The 14,825-nt window shown below is 40.2% G+C and overlaps 1 protein-coding gene across 2 annotated transcripts in view; it reads left to right on the top strand.

Annotated features, from left to right (window-relative positions):
* The window catches only part of CDH2 (cadherin 2), a 114,484-nt gene extending 109,028 nt beyond the window's left edge, over window positions 1-5,456 (top strand). Inside the window, exon 15 of one of the 2 annotated variants that reach the window (XM_040677263.2) lies at window positions 4,038-5,456. In XM_040677263.2, coding sequence (XP_040533197.1) covers window positions 4,038-4,244 — 207 coding nt within the window. In that variant the 3' untranslated portion in view covers window positions 4,245-5,456. The remainder of the gene's footprint in view (window positions 1-4,037) is intronic. The other variant, NM_001001615.2, reaches the window with a different exon arrangement.
* The last annotated feature ends 9,369 nt before the right edge of the window (window positions 5,457-14,825 follow it).

Genomic DNA, 14,825 nt, shown 5'->3' with positions numbered 1-14,825 from the left:
ACATTCAGGCTGCACAGGTTTTCAAATTTGCTTCAGATAACATCCTTTGCAGCGTGTTGTAAGCAACCCCAGCAAGATTATGCCAGAACGAATTGGTAAGTTTCTCTCAGTTTTATGTGGAATAAATGAAGGAAATATCTTAGCTGAAGATGCCAGGTTTCTCTTTTAGGATGATAGTTCAGACAGAAGATATGCTAAGCTGTGAAAAAGACATAGCAAGATAAGAAAGGGTAAAGTTCATATTTCTCTGCATCCAAATTTGGCGTGGCTAGGCAAAGAACTTTCTTCCACTGTGACAAGTCACACCATAACATCTCTCTTAGTCAGCCCTAACCCAGACCACTGCCCAAACTGAGTCACTAGCTGAACTGAGAGGGACTGCTTTTCAGTTGTCAGTGCCTCTGCAACGAAGTTTGCATTTACTCTGTTGGCTTGAAAACATGCAACACTTTTTTGAGATCAGTCCTGTATTTTGGAGGACTTGGCCCTGTTCCCAGAGATGCTGATCACTGTCTGAACCTTTGGGATGCTAGCACATGTATGAGAATTAATTCAGTCTGTTGAATGCACACCGGTACCTCAGACCGTGCCAGTATTGTTTAAACTGGCTACCGTATTACTCCAACTTCTTGGCAAAAAAAAAATAAGTGTACATCATTTGTTTCAGATACTAGAGGACTTAGCTACCACCACCTGAGAAAGCATGGGGTATTTTTTTTCCTCTTGATCCTATTACAGAGGAACAAAAGGTGAAAAAGACCCAGTGGATCATCGTGTTTGTTTTTTTTTTCTCTTTGGCAGTACTTACTTTGTTTCTTGCAGTGTATTAATTTCCAGCTGTCATCAGTTGTATTAAGTCTACCTAATTCAATGAAACATGTGTAAGTATGAGTATTTTGTAGTGTTCTAATAACTTCTCATTTGAAAAACAAGTTAGAAGTATGATAAAGCCTTCAAGTATTTTTATAACACTTTTATAACACTTAAAATAAAACATGAATTTTGTAAAAATAAGAAGGTTCCAGAGGTGCCTTATAATCAAAATATGTTTTGCAGGCATAAGCTAAATGACCTCGGGGACTTTCTTGTTTTGTCTGTTTCAATGGATAGATGAATCTCTAATTTAAGGGAGAGGTGGGCGAGGGAAAAACCTCCTTTTCTTCCAGTTCAGTGTACAAACAAGTTAGGGAAATAAGTCATGTGTTATCAACAATCCTCTATAGACATTGTTTTCCATTCTGAGCTTTTTAAAACATAACCTACAGAATGCAGAGCATAATTAATGCTAAGAGTAGTCAGGATTTGCAGGCAGTATAAATCAGACCTGTTTGAAGAAGCTTTGTTCAGCTTGTTTTCAAGAATCACCTGTGCTGTCCCTAGAAATTTTAAAGAAATTATTGTGGTGGAGAGTTTTTGAATAAGAATATATTTCTAATCAATAGAGGACATAGCCTAAGGTAAATTAAATCACAAACTCAAGGTCTCATCCCAAGAGAACATGGAGGACCCCGTTCATTCTTAGTAAGTAGTTATTGATACAGTACACTTCTGAGCAGCACACAAATCTGCTGTTCTGAAGTTCTTGAGCACCTCTGAGAAATACTAAGGAATCTTTTGAGGAGTGGTTAACAATATCACTCCAGCAAAAACAGTGTACGTAGTCACTGGCGATCATTTTTGCCTTCTCAGTCATGCCAGTACAACACTTTGTGGTACTGGAAGGAATGGCATAGTAAGCAAAAAGATGGCAATACTAAAACCAAGGGGAGCTTCATAAGCCAATTTCATTGCCAAAGCTGACATCAAGCATCTCCAGCTTTAGACATGCTGTAGAACCCAGCAGTTGTGGTATTTCTTAATCATCTTAACATGCCATACAAATACAGCAGAGAACTTTGTTGTCTTAAAGTTGGAAACTATGTTCAGTCATTGTGTCGAGAGTCTAAAGAATTGTTAATTGCAGTAAGTCAGTATCTCATGTTTGACTGGCTTTTCCCAGGCAGAACTGCAGGGAAATAACATTTTCTCTCCAAACCTCCTTTGTAGATGACTTTTACACAGAAACACCTGAGATTCCTACCTCAGCACTCTTTAAGCATTCACCTTCCTTGTCTCCTCTGTCCAAAAAGCATGAGTACATCACCCCAAGCAGGCTTAAGTGAAGGTGCAAATGCAGTAAGGACAGCTACTGCTTAAGACTTAAATTCAGATTTCTGCTTCAGCAGCAGAAATAAAAAGAAAGCCTTGGAACTATTTGAAGCTTTGAAGCTGGACGAAGAAAGTCTTCTAGCATGTATTTGCTGTTGCCTTTTAGGAATCTTGAATCATTTGCCCTTAGTGCGGCTGTCAGGATGGAAAACTCCAAAGAGAAAGATAACAAGCATCACCAATTACTCTTATCAGATAATTCAAAATTATGCTTCTAATACTGGCTATTAATAGCATGCTTGATGTTGTTGTACTACGCGAAACGATAACTTTAAATCCAAAATATGTTCTTGATTGGAGGTCATTAGTTTGATAATTATGCTGGGCCTTTCCAGCATTGATTTGCAAAATTATTTTAGGTATGTTTTGCACACTTCTGAATGATTTTGGGTGCTAATGACCAGGGTTCTTTGATCAATACCATATGCTTTAGTTAACGGATTTAGGTACATATTTAGAGGGGAAAAAATTCAGATGTTTCTGTTGCATCACATTCTTACCATGCACTGTTTGGTTTAAAATGTACCTTTGTAAAAATGGCATGTTAAATAATTCAAGGGAGGCACAATCAATCCTTCAAAAACAGAGTAGAAGAAAGCAATTTTTCAAAGAAATAAATGAGCATCAAAAATTAACAAGAAAATTGGCACAAATTGCACTGGTTAAAATTAATCTAATAGTGAGCAACTTGAAGCCTTAGCTAAGGCTGAAAGAACCTTGGCAGTCACATTATTCCTCATCAATAGCTGCCAGAATAGATCCATCCTGAAAGTGGAAGATCTTGAAAAATCATTGCTAATCCTGTGGAAGAAACCACAGGGCAGAAAAATCCAAAACACAAGAGGGCTTGCATTTACTTACAACTTCAGGCTGTAGCCTGTTATATTCAAGCTGTAAGTCTTCCTAGGCTAAGTGTGGCTCACCACAGAGCAATTGCTTTATATTCGTCAAATTTACTGTTTGGGTTTGGACTTGTGTTAGGAAGCAGAGGAGAGTCACTCCTCTGGAAGAAGTGTGGTTCTTGCTCTACTTTTCCCTTGTTCAGTTTGCTTTGGTTTTAGTTTGGGGTTATTCAGCTGTAGAGGGTAGAAGTTTAAAATTACTAAAGACCTAATATTTGTGTGTTTATAGCTTGAATACTTTCAAACAAGGAAGCAAAAATGGTTATATTGATGCATTTAGCTTTCATGTCTCTTTTTGTGTGTGTTTTATGAGGAGCAGGTGGAATCTTATGGGTGGTAATGGCAAAACACATGCGGCTTAAGCCAACATATTGTACCTTTATCTCACAGCAGCCTACAGAGGCACATGAATTTTGCAGAACTAACTAAATACGGCTTTTGGCACACACAGATGGACTGCAGGCCAGCAGTATCAGTGGATATGTTATTGGCCATGTGAGATAGCTGTTAAAGCAAATCTTTGCAAACATGCCTATTTCTCCTTCCCCATCTGTCTATTTAACCAGTCCCATATTGCTCATGCCTCAGGTTGTGAGCTGTACAGCTCAGAAACTGTATATTTATTAGCATTGTTCCAAGTTCAGTGATGTTCTCTTAAGATTTTGTTAGAGCAGCGTGTGCAGTTATTCCAAAACTTCCAGCTTTAAGTGCTGGAAACGTGTCCATTCTAAAGGCAATTGAAATATGTTTTTGCTGGAGTTACAGAGACATGAACCGTGCCGTTCTGGTTGATATGAACTGCAGAAGGACAAGAAAAATATTTTCTCGAGCGGTGGCTGGTAGATAACAGCACTGCAATGTTCCAGTTATGTGTTGCCTCACTCTGATGCAGAACTTAATCTTTTTTTCTCTCTCTCGTTATTACAGGGACTTAAAGCAGCCGACAACGACCCTACAGCCCCACCATACGATTCCCTCTTAGTCTTTGACTATGAAGGAAGCGGCTCCACTGCTGGATCCTTGAGCTCTCTTAATTCCTCAAGTAGCGGTGGTGAGCAAGACTATGACTACCTAAATGACTGGGGCCCACGTTTCAAGAAACTTGCTGACATGTACGGTGGAGGTGATGACTGAACTTCAAAGTGAACTTTGTTTCTGGACAAGTACAAACATTTCAACTGATATTCCCCAAAAGCATACAGAAGCTAGGCTTTAACTTTGTAGTCTACTAGCACAAGTGCTTGCTGAAGGCTTTGGCATAGGCTGCAAACCAATTTGGGCTCCGTGGAATATCAGTGATCCAATGCTGTTTGGAAAAAAATATTGAGCTCAGTTACACTTGAATTTTACAGTACAGAAGCACTGGGATTTTATGTGCCTTTTTGTACCTTTTTCAGATCGGAATTAGTTTTATGTTTAAGGCTTTAATGGTACTGATTTATGAAATGATGCATTAAAGAGACAAGATATGTTGGGGTGGGGAGGAGTAAGGTGAATCACAATGCGCTTCAATATGCTTTTGTTACATCGCATTGCTTTTATTAAAATAAGGAGACTGAAAATTAAAAAAAAAAAAAAATCCTCATGGAACAATTTTATTATGTGGAAGAGAAGACCGTGAGGTGGAACAATGTACATTACTTCTAGTTTTAGATGTTAGGGGATTTTTTTCACTAAAATTCTAAAACTTATGCAGCTGGTTGCAAATAAAGGGAGTTTTCATATCACCAGTTTGTAGCAGAATTGATTTTTTTTTCCTTACGCTAGAATGTTAGACACATTTTGGTCTCAATCCATCTACACTTCTTTTTTTTTTACTTTCTAGTACTTTTTTCCCACTTCACTGTAAAAATGGTATGTGTACATAATGTTTTATTGGCATAGTCTGTGGAGAAGTGCAGAAACTTCAGAACACGTGTATGTATTATTTGGACTATGGATTCAGGTTTTTGCATGTTTATATCTTTCGTTATGGATAAAGTATTTACAAAACAGGTTGCAAACAAGTGACATTGAATCAATTGTTGAACTGTAGTTAGAGTACTCAATATTTTTTTTATTTTTATTTTTATTATTTTTTCGGTTCGTTTGTTTGGGGAGGGAAAAAAGTTCTTAGCACAAAAGTTTTACATAATTTGTACCAAAAAAAAAGGGGGGGGGAGGGAAGTTGGCCTAATACTGGTGGCACGAGTAAATATACGGTATGTTTTGGGGGTGGGGAAGGAAGGGGGAAGGAGCTTTCAAACTGGAGAGACTTCTGAGAACAGCTTTGCCTCTGTATTGTGTACCAGAATATGAATGATACACCTCTGACCCCAACGTTCTGAATAAAATGCTAATTTTGGATCTGGTGCTTGGTTTGGCAGTTTTTTTCCTACCTGGGTAAGCCCTGAGGGTAGTAAATAAAACATACACAAAGCACATTGGAATTGTGTGCGGTGTGCACTTCTTGCGCGTTCAGTACTACTGGGCTGAAAATCAGCTGCGTAGAGGAGAAACTTCAGCACGGGTTGGGAAGCTGAGTTCTCAGGTGAAGCAGAGTGATGGTGCCATTGCTGGGAATGCAGAACTTCCAATAACATGAAGGTGACTAACTCTTTGGTCTCATGTACGTTATCTAAATAATAAATCTTTCTCCGTTTTTGGCACATTCCTAGATTGGTTTTGTGATAATGCTGCTGGTTGTGTAAGCAAGTAAGTTGTAGATCCTGACCACCATCTGCTGCCTGAACTCTGAAGTAAAGACAAGGCCCCTATTAACTTGGTGCACGCCAGCTCACGTCCCTCAAGGAGAATGCTGACAGTTGTGGAAAACAAGTCCTTTTAGGAGATTAGTCATTACCAGACATGTTTCTAACCTGTTACAGTGATTTATTTGCAAACAAAGCAAGCGCAGTAGGTGCAGTAATTCTGCCTTCCATTCACTTGCAACAGTCTGTTCAGCTTTAAAGTCTACATTTACACTCATTAAGAGCCTAATTGTGAGCAGTGTGAAGCCTGTACTCAGCAGAAACACCACATTTCCACAGCCTGTCGAGAGAATTGGAGCAGCAGGAGGGGACCCAGGTGGAGTAGCACAGCAGCCTCAACACTGAGAAAGCTTGGGAAGCTCTGGGTGATGCTCTTCAGCGTGGCGCCACTTCAGTGCTTCCTCAAGCACTCCGACCACAATTTACATAATGTCATTGTGTTTTCCAGAGGTGAACCCTGAAATCAGATTCAGGTTGCGTTATGTGCTGCATGTGACTGTAGATTACAAAGTGTGGTATCTTCCTCACTGAAGCTTTTCACGGGCATGTCTCCTTTCTCTCTCAATGCTGATGATGCTGTGAATCCCCCTCAGGTTTGGATAGATCCTTCTCGTGTCTGCATACCTAACTGCTATTTATCTTGTGAGTCTTGATGCTGTAACAAAGCCTTAATTTTTCAGTAATGTGTCAGAACTATCAATGAGATTTTTTTGAGCTATTTCCATGTTAATAAGCAGGGTGGGGAAAAAAAGAAAAATCTGGCTATGCATAATCAAGGAAGGAACTCTTTATAAAAGGCAACATTGAAACTGCAGAAGGATGTTAAGTAAGCAAACGACCGCTATTGGCAAGTTGATTTTTTTCCAACTTCTGTGATTTATGCAAAAATACAATAATTCTGTTGTTTCTGCTATTTGGAACCAAAGGAATTGAAAATGCTAGATTAATTTAATGGAGATTGAATGCTAAAAGGGGATATGTGTGAGATTTCCAGGTCTGACTGTAGCCCATTATGTTGTTTCAATGCAGTAGGTATTGTCTTTTATGAACACTCAGCTCTCTTGGACAGCAATAGGAGCTCATTTTGAGTATTAATATATCCATTTATCTCTGTCTTGATCAGACAATCTTATAGCTCTGTCTACAGCTGCTTTGCAATTCTAGCAATAGTTCTCAAACCCAGCATTAGGTCAGCATTAGGTCTACTGAACAGAACAAAGGGTAAACTTTTTTTGTACATCTCTAATGTTTTTAAAAGGAAAAAAAAAAAAAAAAGTATTCAAACTGACCCTCGATCATCCAGCTTCAGGTTTGTTGCTATTAGAGAAATGTGGAAGTGGTTTTTAGTCACATATGCTTAAATCTTAGAGGACTGAGAGGGAGATGATGGTCAACCTGTAGATGCTGCAGTTTTGAAAAATTCTGGCTTTGTGTTTTGGAAATACGATTTAACAACGATAAGTAATGCTTTTGCCTTGTAGACATTGTATCTAAAGGAAGCTACTGACAAGGAATAAGGCTTTAGGAGATTTCCTGTCTCATCTTTACCGCAGTTTGTATTTCCTTTCAATGGTAGCCTCTCATATATCATATCCTTCTGAAATTAAGAGGCTGGAAAGGTGAGGTGAATGGTCTTTGTTGGGGATGAACATCATAAATAGACACAAAAGACCTTACACACAGATAGATCTAGCTTCCTGTGTTTATTCTGAGATTGCCAAGTATACTGGTGAAGGATCATGGAATCATAGAACGGCCTGGGTTGAAAAGGACCACAATGATCGTCTAGTTTCAACCCCACTGCTGCGTGCAGGGTCACCAACCACCAGACCAGGCTGCCGAGAGCCACATCCAGCCTGGCCTTCAATGCCTCCAGGGATGGGGCATCCACAGCCTCCTTGGGCAACCTGTTCCAGTGCGTCACCACCCTCTGGGTGAAAAACTTCCTCCTAATATCTAACCTAAACCTCCCCCGTCTTAGTTTAAAACCATTCCCCCTTGTCCTATCTCTGTCCACCCTCATAAAGAATGTTACTACTCAGACTGTAACAGGCTGAAAACCACACTTGGACTTCCTCTAACATAGCTCAACTAAATGATAGGGCTCTAAACTGGTGACTACGTTGCCAGTGATGCTGTAGCTGTGTAGTGCTGTAGCACTGTTACAAGCTAGGTGTAAAGCTCACTGTGATCTTTCTGAATTAAAGACCCACATAAATCAGTTTGATAAGGCAGGCAGTAAGCACTAGCTTCTTCTGCTCCAAATTATTTTGTCTTCCTTGACTCTGCTTTATAAAATGTTTATAAATTCATGTAAATTTTAAATGAAATATGTTTAATTTAGTGTCTGAATTTGCATACAGAAGATGTTTCATGGTTGCGAACAAAAACATTTTAGACAGCCATTTGCCTCCTTTTGGAGCCAAAGTAGCAAAGTTTGTTCTGATGCTAAAAGCCATATGAAGTCTGCTTCTTGGGAACTCTGTTTCTTGCTATATAGTATTTCTGGAACCCCATCAAGTTCCTAACCCTGAAGAGAGTTTGTATTTACTGCAACTTGGCCCCATTCACCTTATGTGTTAAGGGTAAGTGTCTTCTGATAGCCATTAGGAGCAAATTACCAAAAGGGTCTTTCCAACATGTCTAATCATTCAGGATGTCCAGGTAGGCCACTGCCAATTCTTACCTTAGAAAACTACTTGCAGCATCCTAAGGAGCCTTCTTCCTAGCAGGAGTAGCATGGTTTTAGCATATTCACTTTTCTGGGTCAGGAGTATGAAAGCAGAGTACCTGACTGCTGTTACCTTGGTCAATATTAATTATTCAAACAAGATGCAGAAAAGTCACTTAAATACATCGCTACACAACATACAATGGTGTGTTTTATACACGTTGTTTTCTTCATTCAGCCAGAGATGATGTACTCAAATGGTGTCCTTCCTTTCTTCATCTTCTTTACGTAAGTTTTTAATTTGCTTTTAATTTGCTGTGGGCAAAGATCATAGAATCATAGAATGGCCTGGGTTTAAAAGGACCACAATGCTCATCTAGTTTCAACCCCCCTGCTATGTGCAGGGTCACCAACCACCAGACCAGGCTGCCCGGAGCCACATCCAGCCTGGCCTTGAATGCCTCCAGGGATGGGGCATCCACAACCTCCTTGGGCAACCTGTGCCATTGGATCTCTCCCAGGAGCTTCCCTAAAGCATAGTGTAACTGTTCTTTGCTTAGTGTGTGCCACAGAAAAAGTGGGAATAATGAGGAAGTTTCGGGAATAATTAGGAGTATTTCCCTCAACAACGAAGCCCAGATGGGAAACAAGATAATAGATGAGAAATGCTGAGTACTTCCAGGGATTCAAGGTACTTTCCATCATACAGGCAGGGAAAGAGCATCGCTCCTCTGGGACCATTTGATTAACCATTACAAGGCCCTCCTCAACTAACCTTCTGCTTCTGGAATGGGCAAACTGCTTTTGTCAGCATAATGGAGAACTTGAAGATGCATCTACTCTGGAGCTTCTGCTGTAGTTGCACTGCCTTTCATTATGGGGTAAGTTTCACCATGTTTTACCCAATGTTTTCACTCAGTTCACCAAGATAGTTGAGCAGTGTGAAAACTCAAATCAGGCCACGTGTACTTCAACTGGCAGCCTCACAGAATCAAGCCTCTAGTCTTGTTTTGGTTTGGTGGTTTTGCTTTAGAGATGAGGATGTGTTCTCAACATAGCGATAGCTGGAAGGATTTGGCTTTGTTTTAAATGTTAGTATCCATAACAGTATTTTTCCTCTGAAGCCTCTGTGGATTTCTAACATCTAAAAATGCAGCTATTGCCAGGAATATTGTAGCTACACGTATTTGTATGCTCTTTTAATTTTTCTGCCACAGAAGAGTACGAACTAATGTGGTGACAGGCAGAAGTTGCAGCCCCCAGAGACCTTTTTGGTAAGATTAATCAGGAGGAGGACGTGGGCATGTGTTCTCTGAACTGCTCTCTGTGTAGCTCTGCCTGTAGAAAATGCATATATATACATGTGTTTGTAATGGACTGCTGGCACTTAGAAGGTCATAGACTCATGGAGTAGCTTAGTTTGGAAGGGACCTCAGAGCCCACCCACTCCCACCCCGTGCTGTAGGCAGGGCTGCCCCCCAGCAGCTCAGCTGCCCAGGGCCCCATCCAACCTGGCCTTGAGCGCCTCCAGGGATGGGGCACCACAGCTTCTCTGGGCAGCTGTGGCAGCGCCTCACCGCCCTCTGAGTGAAGAATTTCCATCTAACGTCTTAGCTAAATCTCCTCTCCTTTAGTATAAAAACATTCTCCCTTTTTCTTTCACTATTAGACTGTGTAAAAAGTCAGTCTCTCTCCTGAATATAAGCTCCTTTTAAGTACTGGAAAGATGTCCATGTAATTGCAGCTCTATCAGCCCTGTTCTCTGCATACACATGAGCCACCCACATACAAGCCCTGAAACATAGCTGGACGGAGCTCATGGGCACTCACTCTCTTTCCTCCCCAGTGCTCTCTTATCACCTTTATAATCAGATGCTACCTTGACAAGATGGCCAGTATGTTGTCAATGCTTTTATCACTCTTCTCATCCCCGCACCCTGTAAGAGTGATTTCTGTGAAGTATTTAGGAACATTGATCTGATTCATGAATTACTTTTGCTGCTTGCTGCTATTTCCCCCTGCTTGTATATTTATGAAGCCCTTTTGGTCTTTATTAACGAATTCTATCCTCCTAGTTCTCTTGACAAGCCTGAGAGAATATTTCTGTATTCCCCTTTTCCCTTTCCAGTTTTGTTTGTTGCTGTTTTCAGACCTTTGATTCACCTTTCGTAAGGAAACTAAATGGTCATAAATGATCAACATCTTCCTTGAATCAGCTGATTTTTTTTTTCCCTTTTCAGTAGGGAATGTTGTGTTGACTTCATATTTTCCTGCATTGGCCCCAGAAAAAAAATAATAATAAAAAAATTGGATTTAGCATTCTTCACTTGGCATATATTTATTACTGTTCCTTAAAATATATTTCTTTCTTTCTTTTTTTTCTCTTTTTTAATACGTGGATGTATTTGTAAACCTCTTAGTGGCATGCATTTATGCAATTTACTGAAACCACCTCCAAGTTGTTCACCCCTCCTGCAGAGCCTAAATACAAGTTCTGAAAGCAACATATTTAGCTCCGGGTATGAATAATGAATAGTAGCATTGTGTGAATTACTTTTATACTTCTGCTTCTGAAGATAAAATTTGTTGATGTGGTATTGGTGTATAAAGATAGACAGATCTGTGAGCCCTCCCCTTCTGTGTTTCATGTTACAGAAGTTTGATTATTACATTACATTTGTTATCTGCAGTACTGCAGGGCGAGCTTATAAAAACCCAGCTGTCTCTGTGCTCCATAAATCAAAAGTAATGGCCAGATAATCAAAATTATGTTCCAATTCTAGAACATTCATTACTGGTGGCATTGTATAAAGCAGATATAAAAACAAGCAGAGTTTTTGTGCTAGGATGATTAGAGGGAATTACATTAAAAACATAGAATCGTTACTGGTATGTTTTGACTCGAAGTTAATAAAGAGCAGTTTGCTCAGCACGGTTATTTTAAGATAAACAGAAAAAATAAAAATGAACCGCTTACCTGACCTAGTCAGGAAGCAATATTCAGTGCCCTATCTTTTCTGAGAACTGATTTTTTTCTCATTTGGGCAGAATGAAGGAAATCAAGAAAAATGACCAAGAGAAGTAAATCCGACCCCTAAAAACTCATCATGGACTGGGAGAGGCAACTTCAAAGACCTGCTCTACTGTTGTGTCTCATAACAGAAGAATTCCAGGCTATTGCCTCGCTTTTTGATCTTCCCATTTTTTATGTGAAAAGAATTCACGCTGACTAGAGCCTGAATAATCTGACTGCAGAGCATCTGAGTCCAAGCTCTAAATCTGAATTAGTTGCTTTGGTGTTTCCTATTGTTCCCTGTTGGTGTGACTAATTAAATATTTGCTGTTCTTTATAAAGGACTTTAAAGCCTAAATCACTATTTGGGGAGTAAAAAGTACCGGTCCCTGATCAAGAATGAAGAATTTTCCCTTGGTAGTTTATATACTGAGTTGAATGCTCTGATCATTATTTTGAAAATGGCCATGAAAATCTCTGGAAAGTTCTAGGTTTTATCCTGAAGGACACACATCACAAATTCTTCATGTTTATTCAAAAAATAAATTATTTTCTGGACAACACTAGTCCAGAGTTTTTACAATCCGTTACTACTTGTCCTGAAACTTCTCAGTCAAAAGGGAGATTGCAATATGGCTTTCATAGGAGACAAGTACCACAAATAAGTATTTTGAGAATCACCTTCAGTGGAATGAAAGACAGTGCTGACCTTTAAGATCATCTGGTTCCAACCCCGCTATTACAGACAGAGGCACTTCCCACTAGATCAGGTTGCTCAAAGCCCCATCCAGCCTGGCCTGGCATACCTCCAGTGAGGGGGCATCCACAGCCTCTGTGGGCAAACTGTTCCAGTGTCTCACTAACCTCACAGTAAAGAATTTCTTCCTAATATCTAAATCTAATATCTTCTTAAAATCTAATTTATTCCTATATATATATATGTAAATCTACCCTCTTCCATTATAAAGTCATTCTCTCCTTGTCCTTACAAAAAGTCCCTCCCCAGCTTTCCTGTAGGCCCCCTTCAGGTACTGGAAGGCTGCTACAAGATCTCCTCAGATCCTTCTCTTCTCCATGCTGAAGAGCCCCAGTTCTCTCAGCCTGTTCCCGTAGGGGAAGTGCTCCAGCCCTCTGATCATCTTTGTGGCCCTCCTCTGGACCTGCTCCAACAGCTCCATGTCCTTCTTGTGCTGGGGGCCCAGAACTGAACACAGTACTCCAGATGGGGTCTCACAAGAGCAGAGTAGAGGTGCAGAATCACATCCCTCATCCTCCTGGTCACACTTCTCTTGACACAACCCAGTATGTGGTTGGCCTTCTGGGCTGCAAGCACACACTGCCAGCTCATGTTGAGTATTTCACCAACTGACCCCCCCAAATCCTTCTCCTCAGGGCTGCTTTCAAGCCATTCTCTGCCTAGCCTCTATGTGTGCTTGGGATTGCCCCTACCCAGGTGAAGGACCTTGCACTTGGCCTTGTTGAACTTCATGAGCTTGGCGTGGGCCCACTTTCTCAAGCCTGTCCAGGTTCCTCTGGATGGCTTCCCTTCCCTCTAAGCGGTCTGTCCAGCCAAGTTCTTATGAAAAATTTTACCACTCAGTAGAGTCAACATGTCCACTAGAGTAACACAATGCAAAATATGAGAGTAGCAGAACAAATACCTTCACATATGAAGCTCCTGAGTCAGTAGAGATGTACCCATGATTATTGTGTATGCCCTCAAAGCAGCATTCAGTTCAGAGAAAACATTTATGGCTGTAATATCCCTGCAGCCATGTATGATATTATAAAAAGCAAAATGGCCTTGAATAACCAGTAATATAACCTTGAATACATTTGTTTTGGAAAATATAGACTGACATAGCAATTCCAAGTTGTTACAAGTTGTCAATTGACTTCTTTTTGAAAAATGTCCTTTAATAACTTTGTTTATTACCGCTCGTATTTGGTGAGGTGCTATGTTTGCTGAGCTCTGACACATGCTGAGATGCCAGGTGACCCTGTTTAAATGAGCTTTTACAGAAATCTATTTCAGAACTGAATTTTTGAAAGAGAATTTTGATGGCAATATTGTTGGTTGATGGTCTTAAAGAGCACTAGGTGCTCAGACATTTAGTAGGTCACAGGAACACATGATCTGCTGCCATTCTAGAGGAGACGGCAAAGAGACCACTCCATGAAATTGGATTTCAGCACTGCTCCAGCCATACATACAGTAGTAAAAAATACGTGGTAAAACAGGGCTGTATTTATCACTGGTCTGTGAGCCACAATCCCTCATCATTTAATACAGCTGCACAGTGATGGTGATTTTTACATGGGCAAGATTCATAATCAGAATCAAATACAACATCAGACTTCACTGAAGATCGATAGAAAGTTACTGGTCCCTCTCAGTTCACATTAATGTATTGTACCTACTTGTATTTGGGCATCTTACTATAGAGGAGATGCTCTTCATTTCTGAAAATTCTTGTAAGTCCTACAAGTGCTGATATTTGTCATTTTGATGTAACACTACATGGGGACCCTCCCCCCCCCCCCCCCCCCAGAAAAAAGTTCTTGTGAATGTGCTTTTAGTAGATAATATAATTAAGTTAGAGTAGAGAGGGTAGAGAGGGACAGATTATAATGGTACCCCCTTGACAACAGTATTTAAGTTTTTCCACTGTAGAAAATCAAAGAGATGCTTCATGGCAGCAACATCTTATTGTGACCTTTTTTTTTTAATTCTAAACATGTAACAAAAGGGGTGCCACTTTGGAACTGGAGGAGCCGGGGAGGAATGGGTACTTTCACATTCATGAAGATGGGGACTCGTGACCCCCCTCAGTGAAAATGAAATTGCTAATGTCAACTCATCTCTGACAGACAGCACCTTGCACTGATTTTATACATAATTCAGTGCAATTGACAGCCATTTCAGGACAAGCTGGAGACTGATGTGTTACAGAGGCTAAATTGCTTCTCCCTTCTGCAAAAGAGGGTCCCTTGAGTCCATGATTTATGTTTAATGGCGTGACAGTTGGGACTGTGAAGAAGCAGGACTATGTTATGGCTGATGCAAGAGTACTCTACATGCAGTAGTAGCACAGTAAAATAACCTCTTCCACTGAAATTGGTTTAGTTACGAGATACCCCAAAACCTCATTTGCTCTCTTTGTCTTGCCCCAAACTGTAGTAAAGGAAATTTGAGTCCCTTACCTATATTCAGTTTTGCATACGGAGTACCCAATGTTTTGCCTGTGCAACTGACTGCAGAATGAGCTTGGAAAGAAAAG

Source organism: Gallus gallus, chromosome 2, assembly GCF_016699485.2.
Source record: "Gallus gallus isolate bGalGal1 chromosome 2, bGalGal1.mat.broiler.GRCg7b, whole genome shotgun sequence".
In the NCBI taxonomy this organism is placed as follows: Eukaryota; Metazoa; Chordata; class Aves; order Galliformes; family Phasianidae; genus Gallus; species Gallus gallus.
Note: the sequence above shows the minus strand (reverse complement) of the source record. Positions and strands in the feature narration are given on the sequence as shown.